The sequence below is a fragment of the Miniopterus schreibersii genome, assembly GCF_964146895.1.
Source record: "Miniopterus schreibersii genome assembly, chromosome: 12".
NCBI classification, from domain to species: domain Eukaryota; kingdom Metazoa; phylum Chordata; class Mammalia; order Chiroptera; family Miniopteridae; genus Miniopterus; species Miniopterus schreibersii.
The window spans coordinates 26,695,764-26,711,980 of record NC_138112.1 but is presented as its reverse complement, the minus strand read 5'-3'; the positions used below and the strand labels follow the sequence as shown (position 1 = coordinate 26,711,980).

At 35.3% G+C, this 16,217-nt stretch overlaps 1 protein-coding gene across 3 annotated transcripts in view; it reads left to right on the top strand.

Moving 5' to 3' along the window:
* HIKESHI (heat shock protein nuclear import factor hikeshi) overlaps positions 1-16,217 on the top strand; it is a 30,166-nt gene that overhangs the window by 9,489 nt on the left and 4,460 nt on the right. For 2 of the 3 annotated variants that reach the window (XM_081152883.1, XM_081152885.1), the window contains exon 3: positions 14,746-14,897. In XM_081152883.1, the coding sequence (XP_081009009.1) occupies positions 14,746-14,897 (152 nt within the window). Of the gene's footprint in view, positions 1-4,811; positions 4,891-14,745; positions 14,898-16,217 lie in introns of those variants that run through there. The other variant, XM_081152884.1, reaches the window with a different exon arrangement.

Here is a 16,217-nt window from a genome sequence, read left to right as displayed (position 1 = left end):
TGATATTTCATACCTTGTCCTTTGTTTTATAATAATTTTAACAGTTTTATTGAGTTATAGTTGAATAAACTGCACATATTTAAAGTATACAGTTTGAAAATCTTGATACACCTATAAAACCATCACCACAATCAAGATAATGAACAAACGTATCTGTCACCCCTAAATGTTTCCCAGGGCTCCTTTGTAATCTTTTCTCCTATCTCCTCCTTCACTCTAGGCAACTACTGATCTACTTTCCGTCACTATAAAATTTGTAGAATTTTCTAGAGTTTTATATAAATGAAATACAGTGTGTGCACTTTTTTTTTCGCCTGGCTTCTTTCACTCAGCGTAATTATTTTGGAGTTATGTTGGCAGTGTGTATTGCTAATTCATTCCTTTTTATTGATGGGTAGTTCCATTATTGGATATACATACCACAATTTGTTTATCCATTTACCTGCTGATAGACATTTAGATTGTTTCCAGTTTTGGCTCACAAAATAAAGCTGCAGGGAACATTTGTGTTCATCTTTATATGGACATATGCTTCCATCTCTCTTGAGTAAATACCTAGTAGTGCAGTGGCTGGATCATATGGTACTTATATGTATAACTTTTTAAGAAACTGCCAAACTATTTGGAGTATAGTGGTTCTATTTTACATTTCACCCAGCTATATATGAAAGTTCTAGTTCTTCGACGTCCTTGCCAACACTTGGTTTGGTTAGTTTTAGGCGTTTTACTAGGTGTGCAGTGGTCTCCCATTGTGTTTTAAATTGATATTTCCCTAATGACTAATGATATTGAGCTTTCTTCCATGTGCTTTTTTGCTATGTATATATATGTCTTCCTTGGTGAAGTGTTTGTTAAAACCTTTTGCCTGTTTTTTTAAATTGGTTTGTATTCTTACTGGGTTTTGAGAGTTCCATATACATTTCTCAATACAAGTTATTTATAAGATACGTGATTTGAAAATATTTATTTTCCTGGTCTTTGGCTTGTCTTTTAACAGTGTCTTTTGTAGAGCAGAAGTTTTTAATTTTGATGAAGTCTAGTTTTTCAATTTGTTCTTTTCTGGGTATTGCTTTTGGTGGTGTAAGAAATTTTTGCCTAATGCAGGGCCACAAAGGTTTTCTCCTAGATGTTTTTTAGTTTTAGATTTTACATTTAAATCTGGAATCCAATTTGAATTTTTAGTGCAAGTTATGGATTGAAGTTCAATTTTTTTTTTTTTACAAGTAGGTATCAAAACTGTTCCAATACTATTTGTTGAAAAGATGAAATTATGGCACATTTTTCTGCATCCATCATCAAGCATGTTCACTTGATAGTCTCTTGGGAGCTCTTAAACTCCCTGTTTTAAAGTAAAATATAAACATACACAAATGAATATTTATATGAGTATTTACTATAAACACACACAAATGAATATTTATGAGTATTCATGTGTTGACTTGAAAGAAAGAAATGGAAATAGATATTATAGAGTTTGGGTTTTTTAAAACAATAAATCACTAGTTGAAAAAATGCTAGTAGATTAGATGGATACTGGTAAGTATAGTAATAAGCAATACAGGAAGAAGAGCAACTAATTTTGGGGAAGAGAGATATGTTTTTGCTTTGGGTTTGAGGATCCTGTGGAACATGGTATCAGTGCCTTAAATATAAAGTGGAGAATTTCTTTGTATAGCAATAGGCTAGTAGTTAGCTGTTAACTTTTTGCATAGTTGGAAAGTGTAGGTTTATTTTGTACCCAGACTTGTATGCATTGATTAAGGTTAATATTGGCCACCAGCCAGTAGACCAGGACCCATTGGTTGTTTTTGGAGACATACCAATTATATTGTCATTTTAATTGTCTCCACCTTATCCTCTCTTGCTTTGCCCCAGCTCTGCCAACATTTTGAGTTGGGAAAGGGGCACAACATCACTTTTTTATTTATGATCATCACTACATTCCCTGCAGGAGGTGCTTTGGGAATAGTAAAAAGTGCTTCTTCCTATCCTTTTTGCATTGTCTTTGTCTATCTTTTCCCTTTTCTCTTGTGACACCAAAAAGGTTAGGGGTTAGGGGTGGGTACACTCTGGGATCATAAGAAGGTTCATCCAATCTGGAAAAAATTCAGCAATCAAAATGAATTAATCAAATTGCTCTAACCCAAACTTTAACAATGATACTTACTCAGTGAGATATGTTTTCTGTTGTGGAGTTAGATAAAATGGTCCAAACCATAAACCCAGAGTAATACTTGATCCAGTATGGGATAATGGGTTTATTTCCAGTATGTTAATGACTAGTCCTGTTATTCTCCTGCCTTTTAAAAAATAGTGTCTCATCATTTCCATTATAACATGGCTATTGGTAGTTCTATCTATGAAAACAAAACAAAATTGCAGTGTAGTATTTGTAATGGGTAAATTCACATGCTTTATTAAAGAAAAATAAAGCAGCTTAAATTATTTAGAGACTTAGTACATATCAAGATTAAACAAATGATAAAATGCCATTAAAATGTTTTGGGTGGGTTTTTGTAGTATTTTTGGAAAGTACTTTTTGAATGTTTAAAGTATTAGAATTCTTCTTAATTTATATAAAAGATTAGACTTGTTATTCATATTTGAGAATGGTGTGTTATTAAGATATAAGAATAGGTGGGCTTGTAATAGATGTATATTTTTGAACCTTTGAGGTGCTCTTTATAAGTTTTATTATATTGAGCAGACCTAGCTAACTAGCACATCATGGTGGGAGAGAGATATATTGAAGTAACTTTAGGCAGTTGTGATTGAACTGAGATTTTATTAAGTTACAAATCCATCAGAATTTTATGGGAGTAGGGGGGTAGAAGTTTAGTTTAAGTGAAGCAGATTTCATGTTAAGTTTTGGCAGTGTTTGCAGTTCTTTGCTGGATGAACAGATGTTTTAACTTTCACAGAACCGTTTTGTTTGGGAAAGGTCAAGAGAGCTCTGTTGGGAGAATTGCAGTTGGTATGGGGTCTTGAAACCAGTTACTGAGAGTTATTTTGATTGAAAGGAAACTTTGTGACTCTTGGATTCTAAAAAGGAGTTATGATAAATACATTTTTAGGCTGATGTTGGAACAATCTGGGTAATGGGTAGGACTAAAGAAAATATAAAAGGAAAGGTTTGATATTAAGAAACTTGCTTTTCTCCCTTCTTATGTGGGATACATACATCCTAAAATAGGCACAAGCTTAGGAGATACAATTTTGTGGTTAGAGAATTTGAGAAGTTTAAATGAGTTCCTTAAAATTTGTTTTTAGATGCTCATCTTGGTCTTTATAATGTAGAAGAGACATTTAACCAATACTTAGTAAAAATTATTAAATACTGTCAGTTCTATATAAAGAGATCTTTGCTTTATAGGAAGTGTAGTGCAAACTCAAATTAGCACATAGAAGGAGTACTAACAAAATTAAAATTTGTTTGTATGGATCTTCTATATAAAAAAGTGGGTAGCTATATAGGTCTTTTGCTATACCATGATTTTTAAGTTGTCTTATTTACATTGTGAAAGCTTGGGAAATATACTAGGAATTACTTTAGTCATTTCCATTAAATAAATTACAGAAGAAAGTACCTGCTTGTGTTGTTAAAACTTTGTTGTAGATCTGTTCCTCAAGTAATATTGAACGTCTCCTTTATCCTTTTTAAAAAAATTGATTTTAGAGAGAGAAAGAGAGTAAGGGGGGGAGAGAGAGACACACACACACAAAAGAGAAACATCGATTTGTTGTTGTACTTAAGTACATTTATTGGTTGATTCTTGTATGTGACCTGGCCGGGTATCAAACCCACAACCTTGGCATATCAAGACGATGCTCTGACTATCTAAGCTATCTGGCCAGGGCCTCTACTTCATTCTTAGCACTTACTTTTCAGATTGATGATTGCTCTCAGTAGGATCTTGTTTGTGTGCGTAAAATCACTCCAACACTGTGTTAAAATGAAACAGATTAGAGCTGAGATAATTGAAAATGGTGCTATGGAAGATTAGACTGGAGATGAACTTGAAGTATGAATAGGTTTGGATGGGATGGAAGTGGGAGTATGGGAATTGCAATTGGAGATGATCAGAATCATAAAAGTATGTACTGCACCTTCAAGTGACAGTGAGGAGACTTTTAAAGGTGGCATGATAGGTTCCCATTTGGGAGATAATAGGGGGTGAGGTAAGGTTTTAAAGGTAAAGTGGAACTGTTGTGTGATGTTCACGCAACGTGAGGTTTAATTTTTTTTCTGGTAGTCAAGTATTTGAGCAAGATAATATCATTAAAAATGTTGTTTTAGGAGAATCATTGTCTGGGATGGCTTGCTGAGATTAGAGCCAGAGAAATGAGTTCTAGGACTATTTTATAATGATTGAGGGATGAAGGAAAGGGTAACATTTGGAATATCTGTTTGTGTAATGCACCGTGCTAGGCTTTCAGGAGTATTATCTGTTTAATCTTTAACAACAATTAGAGATATGTATTATGAGCCTCTGGTTTTCAAGAGGTTAGATGTCAGAGAAATTTAGTATTTTGTTCAGAGAAAAAAGTCTGCTAACTTTTAGGCAGTATGTATAGATCTACCTCTTTCAAATAGTTTTATATTGTTTGGTAATACCATAATTTATTTAACAAATACCTTTTGATGAAAATTTGGGTCATTTCCATTTTTTTATTGTGTTACTAACAATGCTACAATAAATATTCTTACACTTATCTTTGTACATATTTTCTAGCACTGTATTTCTATAGAAGAAACTCCTAGAAGTGGAACTGAATTCCTGGATTAATATGGCCTTTAAAACAAACGGTATAGGAGGCCTGGAGAAAGGGTACTGAATGTGGATACTCGATCATGATTGTCATGGCAGTTTTTAGAAAGTCATAATAAAGGTACAGTGTACTTGGTACTACATAAAAACTAATAGAGCAGCCTGGCTGCAGTGGCTCAGTTGGTTGAGTATCATCCTCTGCACCGAAGGGTTGCCGGTTCAATTTCCGGTCAGGGCACGTAACTGGGTTGTGGGTTCAATCCCTGGTTGGGGCACGTACTGAAGGCAACCAACTGATGTTTCTCTCTCACATCGATGTTTCTCTCTCTCTCCCTCCCCCACCTTTCCCTTCTCCTTCCCACCCCCTTTCTCTCTAAGTGTGTCCTTTGGTGAGGATTAGAAAGACAAAACAAAAAAACCCCAAAACTAATAGAGCATGTTCTTGCCAAGTATGTTAACAGAGTAAGCCATAGAATATTAGAATGGAAGGCCTGGAAAGTAATTTAATCTAATCCTTAATTACTGTTGAGATTCTTGAGATTTAGAAAGTTTTAGTGTGTTCCTAAAATAGAGCAGGGATTAGGATCTAGATACTCATTTTTAGTTTAGTATTCTAAGTTAGTAGGTCTTTTCCTCTCCCAAAGTAAGTTTAGAAGAAAACTACATTCAAATTTCCTTTCTTTGTTTTATGTGTATATATAGTTCATATGTATGCAACTGCTGGTTTGTACCATTTTTACTTAATATTTCATAATGGGTTATGAAATTTTTAAAAAATAAGTTGCCATCTTTTCCCCCCAAAGAATAGTTTGTTGATATTTAGAGAGAGAGGAAGGGAAAAGAGAGAAACATCGATGTGAGAGCATAACATCTACCGACTGTGGGCTATGAAATTTTGATGTGTTCAAAAGTATTAAATGTTTAGTTTTCCTTTTCTCCCTTTACTATTAACCAAGTAAAATGAGAAACAGAAACATTCTGATCTTTGGATGGGCTGGAGTGGGAATAGGAGATGAGATTTTTATTTTTATTTAAAAGGAAAAGGTGACATGAGTTTTAGAAACACTGATGTGTAGAGCATATGGTCCTTTTTCTACTAGTATAGTATTTTGTTGGTAAATTATGGTTTGATTACCTATTCCTTGTCGGGCATTTTGGCTTTTTCCCCCCAAATCTCTGAACATACTTTATATTTTCACTTGTTTGTTGCTAGTTACATAGAAATACATTTGATTTTTTTAAAGACCATTTTTTTTAGAGCAGTTTTAGGTTTACAACAAAATTGAGAGGGCACATAGATTTCCTGTAGACCCCTGCCCCCTCTCTTATCAATATCATTTACCAGAATGGTACATTTTTTACCAAGGTTGAACCCACAAGGGTTTAAAGGTTTTTGGGTGAACTCATAATTACCCAAAGCCCACAGTTTACTTAAGGTTCACCCATGCTGTTGTATATTCTGTGGGTTTGGACAAAGGTATAATGACATTTACATGTAATTACAATATTGTAGAGTATTTTCACTTCCCTAAAAAATATATCCTCAGGTGAGGATTAACAAAACAAAAAAAGAAAAAATGATTAAGATAAAAAAATATTTAAAAATCCTCTGAGCTCTGCCTATTCACTGCCCCACCCTGTCTCTACTCCTGGCAACCACTGATTTTTTTTTTTTTTTTTAATGTATCTTTATTGATTTCAGAGAGAGGAAAGGAGAGGGAGAGAGAGATAGAAACATCAATGATGAGAAAGTTTTCATTGATGGGTTGCCTCCTGCACGCCCCCAACTGGGGATCGAGCCCGAAACCCAGCCATGTGCCCTGACCGGGAATCAAATCACGATTTCCTAGATCCTAGGTTGATGCTCAACTGCTGAGCCACACCCTGCTGGGCAACCACTGATTTATTTTTTGCTTTGACTCCATAGTTTTGCCTTTTCCAGAATGTCATATAGTTGGCATCATGCACTAGGAAGCCTTTTCAGATTGGCTTCTTTCACTTAGTAATACGCACTTAAGTTTCTTCCATGTCTTTTCATGGCTTGATAGCTCATTTCTTTTTAGTGCTGAGTAATATTCCATTTTCTGAACGTACCACAGTTTATTCACTTACCTATTGAGGGAGATCTTGGTTGCTTTCAAGTTTTGGCAATTATGAATCTGCTATAAACATCCATGTGTAGGTTTTTGTTGCACAGAAGTTTTTCAACTCCTTTGGGTAAATACCAAGGAGTACAGTTGCCTTTCTTTGTCTTTCATGACAGTGACTTTAAAAATACCCATGAAAAAAGGCTTAGCACCAAAGAGGAATTTTTAAGGAATGTTAAATCATCATTTGAATTTCTTTTTTATAATTCTGCCCTATTTTGGGGGGAGCTTGCTGCCGTATTTTGATGTCATTGCTTTTGCTTTCTCTACATATGAATAAATGGTCTCTTCTCTTTTCATTTAACTTAGTTACCAGGAAAATACTTTTAAACTTATTCCAGTTTTCATTTTAAAAATGGGTTGAGCTTGTCAAGGGTATTAGGACAAAAATAGCTCAAGATGTTACTATTTGTCTGTTGACATGAAGTGGAGCTAGTGAGCCAGAATGGGAACCTTTTACTTCCCTACATTTCTTGACTTGCTTTCTTGGATAGCTTATTGTGAAGTAATTAATGAATTAAAATCAGTTAAGAGTTCATACCATAAAATTTGGTGTAAACTGGTAGGATAATGAACTGTAATGAACATCAACTTTGGGGCTTGAAAGACCTGTTTTGAATCCTAAGGATACTTGTTACTAGCTGGGTGGTCTTCACCAGTTTATTTTTACCTTAGAGGAGAATTCAGGTGAAATGAACCTATAATGCAAGTATCTCTGTGGGCATTAGAGATAATGAATGCAAAACTCATAATAGTGCCTGGCGTGTAGTTGGTGCTCAGAAAATGATTATATTTTTATAAAATCATAGGAAGACAGCTCTAGGAGGGATCTTAAAAGTCACCCAGATAATGAAACCTGTGCAGAGAAGTTAAGTGACTGTTACTGCTCCATCAGAGTATATACTCCTTCAGAATAGGGATTGTTTGTATCTTTTGTGTTCTTTGGAGTGTATAGAACACAGTGATGATGCTTGGAAAATATGGCTTGTTTAAATACATTTCAGACATCCAAATTCTAGACATTATAGTGTCAAATAAGTTAATCATTTTACGTGGTTTAAAATATTGTTGATAAACCTTTGAGAGTCACATAGATCTTAGAATATGAAAAATGTAATTTCAGGCTTGTCAGGCTATCAACAGAAATAAGCAAAGAGGTTTTAGAAATACAGGGTGGGGCAAAAGTAGGTTTATAGTTGTTTGGAAAATAATACAATAATAAATAATAATACAAGAATAAACTGTTTCATATACTCACAACTGTAAACCTACTTTTGCCCCACCCTGTATATGTAATTTCTAAATATTGACACTCAATACTAAGAATGCTTTTAAGTAGACATAGTTAAGCTATTTTTATTTAGCATGTCATATTCAGATGCCACTTCAGAGTGAACGACTTATTTTTGGCATAACTGTTTCCATTAGCTGCCTTCTCTTTGTTGCTATGCACACCTACAATATCTTAATGAGTGGACTCACTTTTAGTTTTTTAGTTCCTTTTTGGGGGCACCTCTAACTCGTAGAAAGATTGGTACTTCATGAGTTTTATTCTTTTGTAGAGGTCTTCCAAAGAACAAAGAGAACATTTACTTACAAATTTTTAAAACTCATTTTATCTTGCAATTATGATATGGATCCACTGGACAGTTTTATTTATAATTCTAAGATGCATTTGGGGATATTAGTGATCTTATTTTTCCTGTATCTTATTTCATCCAAAGAATTAGTTCATCATTACTCATCAGTTATTCTCAACTATGCAAATTATAAAAGGTTGAAATAATAAGAAACAGGAAGGATGATAAATTACTTAGAGCAGAGGTTGTCCAACGTTTTTGTAAAGGGTAAGAGAGTAAATATTTTAGGTGTGTGGGCCACATATGGTCTCTGCATCATGTTCTTCTTTAAACAACCCTTTAAAAATATAAAAATCATTCTTAGCTCCCAGGTCATACAACAATAGGTCAGGGGTCAGATATAGCCTGTGTACTTTAGTTTGCTATTGCATTATCCCACAGTTTTCATATTGTATTGTCCAATGGATATGTCATCTTTCAAGAAGTATAAAAGGAGACTGGAGACACCGTCTTCATTGTCTGCTTTTCACTTTTATTGAACAGAATTGGGAATTCATAAATTTTCATATTTTGTAATGGCTAAGAGAATACAGTATTTGGGTTTGCTGTACTTCAGTGCTTCTTAAAAATGTTATACTGGAGTTTTTCTCCAGCAATTAACATAGTTAATACTTAGCTCTTACTAAGAGTTCAATAAATATTTAATGGGCTTCATCTTTATTCTTCAAAGTGTTTTATTTAATAGAATAGGTGAATGTTAAACTTTTTTTTTTGTAAAAAGACAAAATGTTTATATATATTGGATGCATCATTTCAATTTATTACAGAATGTCAATAAGAATTATAAGTCTTGCCCCCCATACATACACACTTTTAAAATTGAAACCCATACCCAGCCGGCTGTGGCTCAGTGGTTGAGTGTTGGCCTAGGATCCAGGAGATTGCGGTTCAATTCCTGGTCAGGGCACATCCCCAGGTTGCGGGCTCAATCCCCAGTAGGTGGTGTGCAGGAGGCAACTGATCAATGATGACACTCTCATCATTGATGTCTTTATCTCTCTCCCTCTCCCTTCCTCTCTCTGAAATCAATAAAGATATATTTAAACAAAATAAAATTAAAATAAAATAAAATTGAAACCCAGCATCCTTTTGGATTGCATTGTGTTATACTGGAGTTTTTCTCCAGCAATTAACATAGTTAATACTTAGCTCTTACTAAGAGTTCAATAAATATTTAATGGGCTTCATCTTTATTCTTCAAAGTGTTTTATTTAATAGAATAGGTGAATATTTGAGTAGACTGAGGTATTATTTTAAATCATCAAAACGGGGGGCGGGGTTGCCCTAGGCGGTTTGGCTCAGTGACTAGGGCTTTGGCCTGCAGACTGAAGGGTCCTGGGTTCAGTTCCGGCCAAGGGCATGTACCTTGGTTGCAGGCTCGGTCCTCTGCCCCAGTTGGGGTACATGCGGGAGGCAACCAATTGATGTGTCCCTCACATCGATGTTTCTATCTCTCGCTCTCTCTCCTTTCCATTCTCTTTGAAAAGCAATGGAAAGAACATCCTCAGGTGCGGATTAAAAAATAATAATAATAAAAAAACTGGGGTGAGATGTTTTGAGATCATCTAGTTCAACTGCCTCATTTTACAGATGAGAAAACAAACATTAGAGGTCTATCTAGTGAGTTATCTTCAGTATAAAGGCCAGTTAGTGGCAAGACAGAGATAAAACCCATGTGTCTTGCCTCTTAGCTTCATGGTTTTCTTTTTATCCCATTGTATAGCTCTCTGGAAAATGTATCTGTTTTTAAAAAGAGTCGTTTTAGATCTAGATAGTAAATGATAATGGCTGCTCTTTCTTGTTACTGACATTAAAAGCCTAGTTTCCTGTAGGATTCCTTTCTCTGAGTTGTGCCTTGTGTTAGGCTCTTGACTTACATTGTGGAGGGACACTTCCATTCAGCCAGATTTCAGGCAGTTTTGAATGATGGTTATTCTGTAGTTTAGCAGTATTTTTGATGTGGTTGTGGGAGGATTCGAGTTAACTGTTTTTTAAAAAACAGGAACATTGCTGTGGTGCTAGGCACTTCCAAAGACTTCACTGACTTACCTACATTATTATTAGATTTTACAATTTTGTTTTATGATTCAGAAAAACGCTATGGTAGTAAACAGATCCATTTGTTGCTAGAAAGAAAGAAAAGAAAAAGAAGGAAGGAAGGAAGGAGGGAGGGAGGGAGGGAGGGAGAGAGAGAGAGAGGGAGGGAGGGAGGGAGGGAGGGAGAGAGAGAGAGAGAGAGAGAGACAGAAAGAAAGAAAGAAAGAAAGAAAGAAAGAAAGAAAGAAAGAAAGAAAGAAAGAAAGAAAGAAAGAAAGAAAGAAAGAAAGAAAGAAAGGGAAAGAAAGAAAGAAAGAAAGAAAGAAAGAAAGAAAGAAAGAAAGAAAGAAAGAAAGAAAGAAAGAAAGAGAAAGAAGAGAAAAGAAAAGAGAAAGGAAGAGAAGAAAAAAAGGAAAATCCTAAACACTCTACCAAAAAACTACTAGATCTAATAAATGAATTTGGCAGAGTAGCAGGATACAAAATTAATATTCAGAAATTGGTGGCATTTTTATACACCAGTAGTGAACTATCAGAAGGAGAAAGAAAACAATCTCACTTTCTGTTGCAACAAAAAAGATAAGGTACCTAGGAATAAATTTAACCAAGGAGGTAAAAGACCTGTACTCAGAAAACTATAGGACATTGAAGAAAGAAATTAAAGAAGATACAGATAAGTTGAACATCAACATGTTCGTGGATAGGAAAACTTAACATGAATAAAACATCCATACTACCCAAAGCAATCTGCAGATTCAAAACAATTCTTATTAAAACACCAATGGCATATCGAACAGATCTAGAACAAATATTCCCAGAATTTATATAAAACAACAGAAGACCCCAATAGCCACAGCAACCAAGAGAAAGAAGAACGAAGTTGGAGGTATCACACTACCTGATATTAAATTATATACTACAAGGCCGTAGGAATCAAAACAGCATGTATTGGCACAAGAACAGGCATATAGATAAATGGAACAGAATGGAGAGTCCAGAAATAAACCCGTGCCTTTATGGTCGATTACTATTTGACAAAGGCAAGAACATACAGTGGGGTAAACAATCTCTTCAGTAAATGGTGTTGGGAAAATTGCACAGATACATGCAAAAAAGTGAAACTAGAACACCAACTTTCCCTATACACAAGAATAAATTCAAAATAGATTAAAGACTTAAATGTTAGATTCGAAACCATAAAAATCCTAGAAGAAAACATAGCAGAATCTTGGACATTTCTCATAGCAATTTTTTTTATGATATATCTCCTCAGGCAAGGGAAACAAAAGAAGAAATAAACAAATGGGACTACATTAAACTAAAAAGTTTTTGCATAGCAAAAGAAACTATCAACAAAATGAAATGAAAACCCACTCAAAGGGAGAACATATTTGCCAGTGATACATCTGATAATGGGTTAATTCCCAAAATATATAGAAGACCAACAACCCAATTAAGAAATAGGTAAAGGACCTGAATAGACATTTTTCAAAGAGGACATACAGATGGCCAATAGATGTGAAAAAATACTCAACATCACTAATCATCAGGGAGATGCAAATTAAAACCACAATGAGATACCACCTCATGCATTTCAGAATGGTTATTATCAATAAATCAACAAGTGCTGGTGAAGATGTTGAGAAACGGGAACCCTCATGCACTGTTGGTGGGAATGCAGACTGGTGCAGCCACTGTGGAAAACAGTATGGAGTTTCCTGAAAAAATTAAAAATGAAACTGCCTGTTTGACCCAATGATCCCTCTTCTGGGAATAGATCCAAAGAATCCCGAAACACTAATTTGAAAGAATATATGCACCCCTGTGTTCATTGCAGCATTATTTACAGTAGCCAAGATCTGGAAACAGCCCAAGTGCCCATCAGTAGATGAGTGGCAAGAAAGCCATGGGCCTGGCCGGGCGTGGCTCAGCAGTTGAGCATCGACCTAGGATCCAGGAGATGGAGGTTCAATTCCCGATCAGGGCACATGCCAGGTTGTGGGCTCGACCTCCAGTCGGGGTTGTGCAGGACGCAGCCAATCAATAACTCATCATTGATGTTTCTATCTCTCCCTCTCCCTTCCTCTCTCTGAAATCAATAAAGATATATTAAAGAAAAAAGCCATGGTACAGCCCTGCCAGCATGGCTTGGCAGTTGAGCATCATCCTTTGATCCAGGAGTTTGAGGTTCAATTTCCAGTTGGGGTGTGCAGGAGGCAGCTAATCAATGAGTCATCATTGATGTTTCTATGTTTCTCTCCCTCTGCCTCCTCTCTCTGAAATCAATAAAAACATATTTAAACAAAAGAAAGGTGTGGTGCATTTACACAGTGTATTACTACATCGCCATAAAAATAAGGAAATCTTATTTTTTGTGACAGCATGGATGGACTTGGAGATTATTATGCTAAGTGAAAATATAAGCAGTCAGAAAAAGACAAATACCATATGATCTCACTTATATGTGGACTCTAATGAACAAAATAAACTGATGAACCAAATAATGAAGGCATGGATACATGGAACAGACTGATATCTGTCAGAGGGGAGGGCTTGGGGGGCTGGTTGAAAGAAGGTGAAGGGATTAAGGAAAAAAAAAGTATATAACACCCATAGATACAGACAACAGTGTGGTGATAGCCAGAGGGAAAAGGGGGTGGGGATAGGTAGAGGTGGGCAAGGGGGTAGATAAATGGGGATGGAAAGAGACTTTGCTTTGGGCAGTGGGCGCAAGATGCAGTGTGCAGATGATGATTTGTTGAGTTACACTTGAAACCTGTGTGGTCTTATGAACCAATGTCACCCCAATAAATTAAATTTTAAAATGATGGGGAGCCCGGCCGGGCGTGGCTCAGTGGTTAAGCGTCGACCTAGGATCCAGGTGATCGGGGTTCGATTCCCGGTCAGGGCACATGCCCAGGTTGCGGGCTGCAGCCGATCAATGACTCTCTCATCATTGATGTTTCTATCTCTCTCTCTCCCTCTTCTTTCCTCTCTCTGAAATCAATAAAAATATATTTAAAAAAATAAATAAATAAAATGATGAGGAATTAAAATGGTATACTAGTGAGTATCTATTTAACATAAAATTAAACTTTCCAATTAAAAGGTAGACATTTTCATACTGGATCAATAAACATCGTCTAACTATTGATTTAAAAATACAAATTGTTGAAAGTAAAGGATTAAAAAAAGATCTCTGCAAACAGAAACCAAAGGGGAATTGGTGTGGCTGCACTAAAAAAGCCTAAATACGCTTAAGGCAAAAATGGTTAAGGGAGATAAAAGAAGGATATTATATAATGATAAAAGGGTCAATCCATAAAAAAGATATAATAGTTGTAAACTTGGGTGTACCTAACAACAGAGCAGCAAAATACCTGAAGCAGAAACTTACGGAATTGAAGGGAGAAATAGTTCAGCATTAATAGTTGGAAACTTCAATACCCTACTTTCAGTAATGCATAGAACAACTAGCTAGGAGATTGTCAAGGAAATAGAAGACTTGAACACCACTACAAGCCAACTACCCCTAACACACTTGTATAGAACATTCTACCTAACAACAGTAGAAGACACGTTTTATTAAATATCTTTTATGAATAAGCTGCAAATTTCTTTATTTCCTGTTTGATAACAGATTATCAGGTGCTGAGTGGGGTGATCATGACATTTAGTAAAATATGCCATGTTGTTTATTAGTAAAGGCAATTTAATGGAATAATCGGAAAAATGTTAAAACTAATTCTCAGACCCTTTAAAAATATTATTTCCTCAGAGTTAGCATTGAGAATCTGATCTAATTAATGCTTATTCATTTATTTTTCTCTCATTCTGTTTATTTCTAATGGAAATTTAATCACAATATTTTAGTAAAATAAAATAATTTCAATAAGTTTTAATAAGCTGCAGTAATTTTAGTTTTAGAAAGGTAACAGCTATTTTTCTGGTAGGGAAAATTTTAGTTTTCTTATTTTTTGTTAATATGATAAAAACTAGGTAGCTTTTTACATTTATCTGAAAAGAGACAAACTTTCATGTAGGAGAACTTTTTTGAGCATGTAGATCACAGGTTCTTTATATATTTACAAAGGAATTTGTATGGGATAGACATTAAACTTGAAATATGTGGCACATGTTAATTTCTTCCAGGAGAAGGAGGCCAACACCCTTTCGGAGCCATGAATATTGTCCGAACTCCATCTGTTGCTCAAATTGGAATTTCAGTGGAATTATTGGACAGTCTGGCTCAGCAGACTCCTGTAGGTAATGCTGCTGTATCCTCAGTAGACTCATTCACTCAGGTAATGCAATGCACATTTTATTATTTTTCGAAATAATTAAAAAATTATATTGTATACTTTAAAAATTAGCCTGGTGATAGAAAACGTAAAAATGAAGGTAAACTGTACAGGGTGGGGCAAAAGTAGGTTTACAGTTGTGAGTACGTGAAAGAGTTTATTCCTGTATTATTTATTATATTATTTTCCATATAAACAGCTGTAGACCTATTTTTGCCCCAGCCTGTATATGAAGTAAGTTATTGGCATCTGTGGATATTTTCAGTTTGTCTGCTTTCTCTATAGGTATTTTGAAACTTGTAAATGCTTTTATGAGACTTGTGTTTTTATAGGTTTAATTATGAGTTTTTCCCTTTTCCTTCCTCAATTAGTATGCTAGACTGTGGGTATATAGTTGTGAACATAATAAGCAAGATCCTTGTCCTCACGGAACTTAAGGGGATATAATTCTATAAGGGTTGACTTTTAACTTCTGTATGACTACGGCCTTAAGGGAGGGGGATCTAGGCAAAGATATAGCTAGTCCAAAGGCCCTGAGGTAGAAATCTGTTATGTTTGAGGAATAACATGAAGGTCCTTGTGGCTGGAGTAATGTGAGCAAAAGTGAGACATGGAAGATGAAGTTGGAGATTATAGGGACGATGGCTGCAAGATAAATCATATGGGACCTCAATGCCTTTTGTAAGGACTTTGGTTTATATTCTGCTTGGAGGAGGAAATATAAGAGAGTTTTGAGCAGAAGAGTAATATGATCTAACTTAAATTTTAAAAGGATCACTTTTGCATCTTTGGAAATTGAAGCAGGGCAAAGATGCAAGGAAGAAGATCAGTTAGGAAGCTCTTGTGAAAAATATGAGAGATGATGACTTGATCCAAGGGGTATGGGAGGTAGAAGAGAAGGTGATGAAAAATAGTTGATCTGGAGATAATTTGAAGATGGAGCCAGTAGCGTTTTATGGTAGGGATCACATCTGTGATCTGAGATAAAGGGAGACATTAAACTATTGCTCCAAAGATGTTGGCTTAAGGAATGGAACACAGAAATATTGTGAAAAAAAAACAAGTATGGGCTGGGAGTGGAAACAGGAATTGGATTTTGGTCCTACTATGTTTGGGATGTCTTTTAGATATCGAACTGCAGATGACAAGTCTAGAGTTCAGGTAGAGGTCGAGTTCAGTAGGAGGAGGCCCCAAAAGTGGTGTTTTTGAAGCCAAGTGAAGACTTTTTTTTAAATAAATTTTTAGAAGCTAATCTTATTTACCGGAGAGTACAGAATGGCATACAGTTCCCATATAGTTCCGCCAGTATATTCTAATATTAAT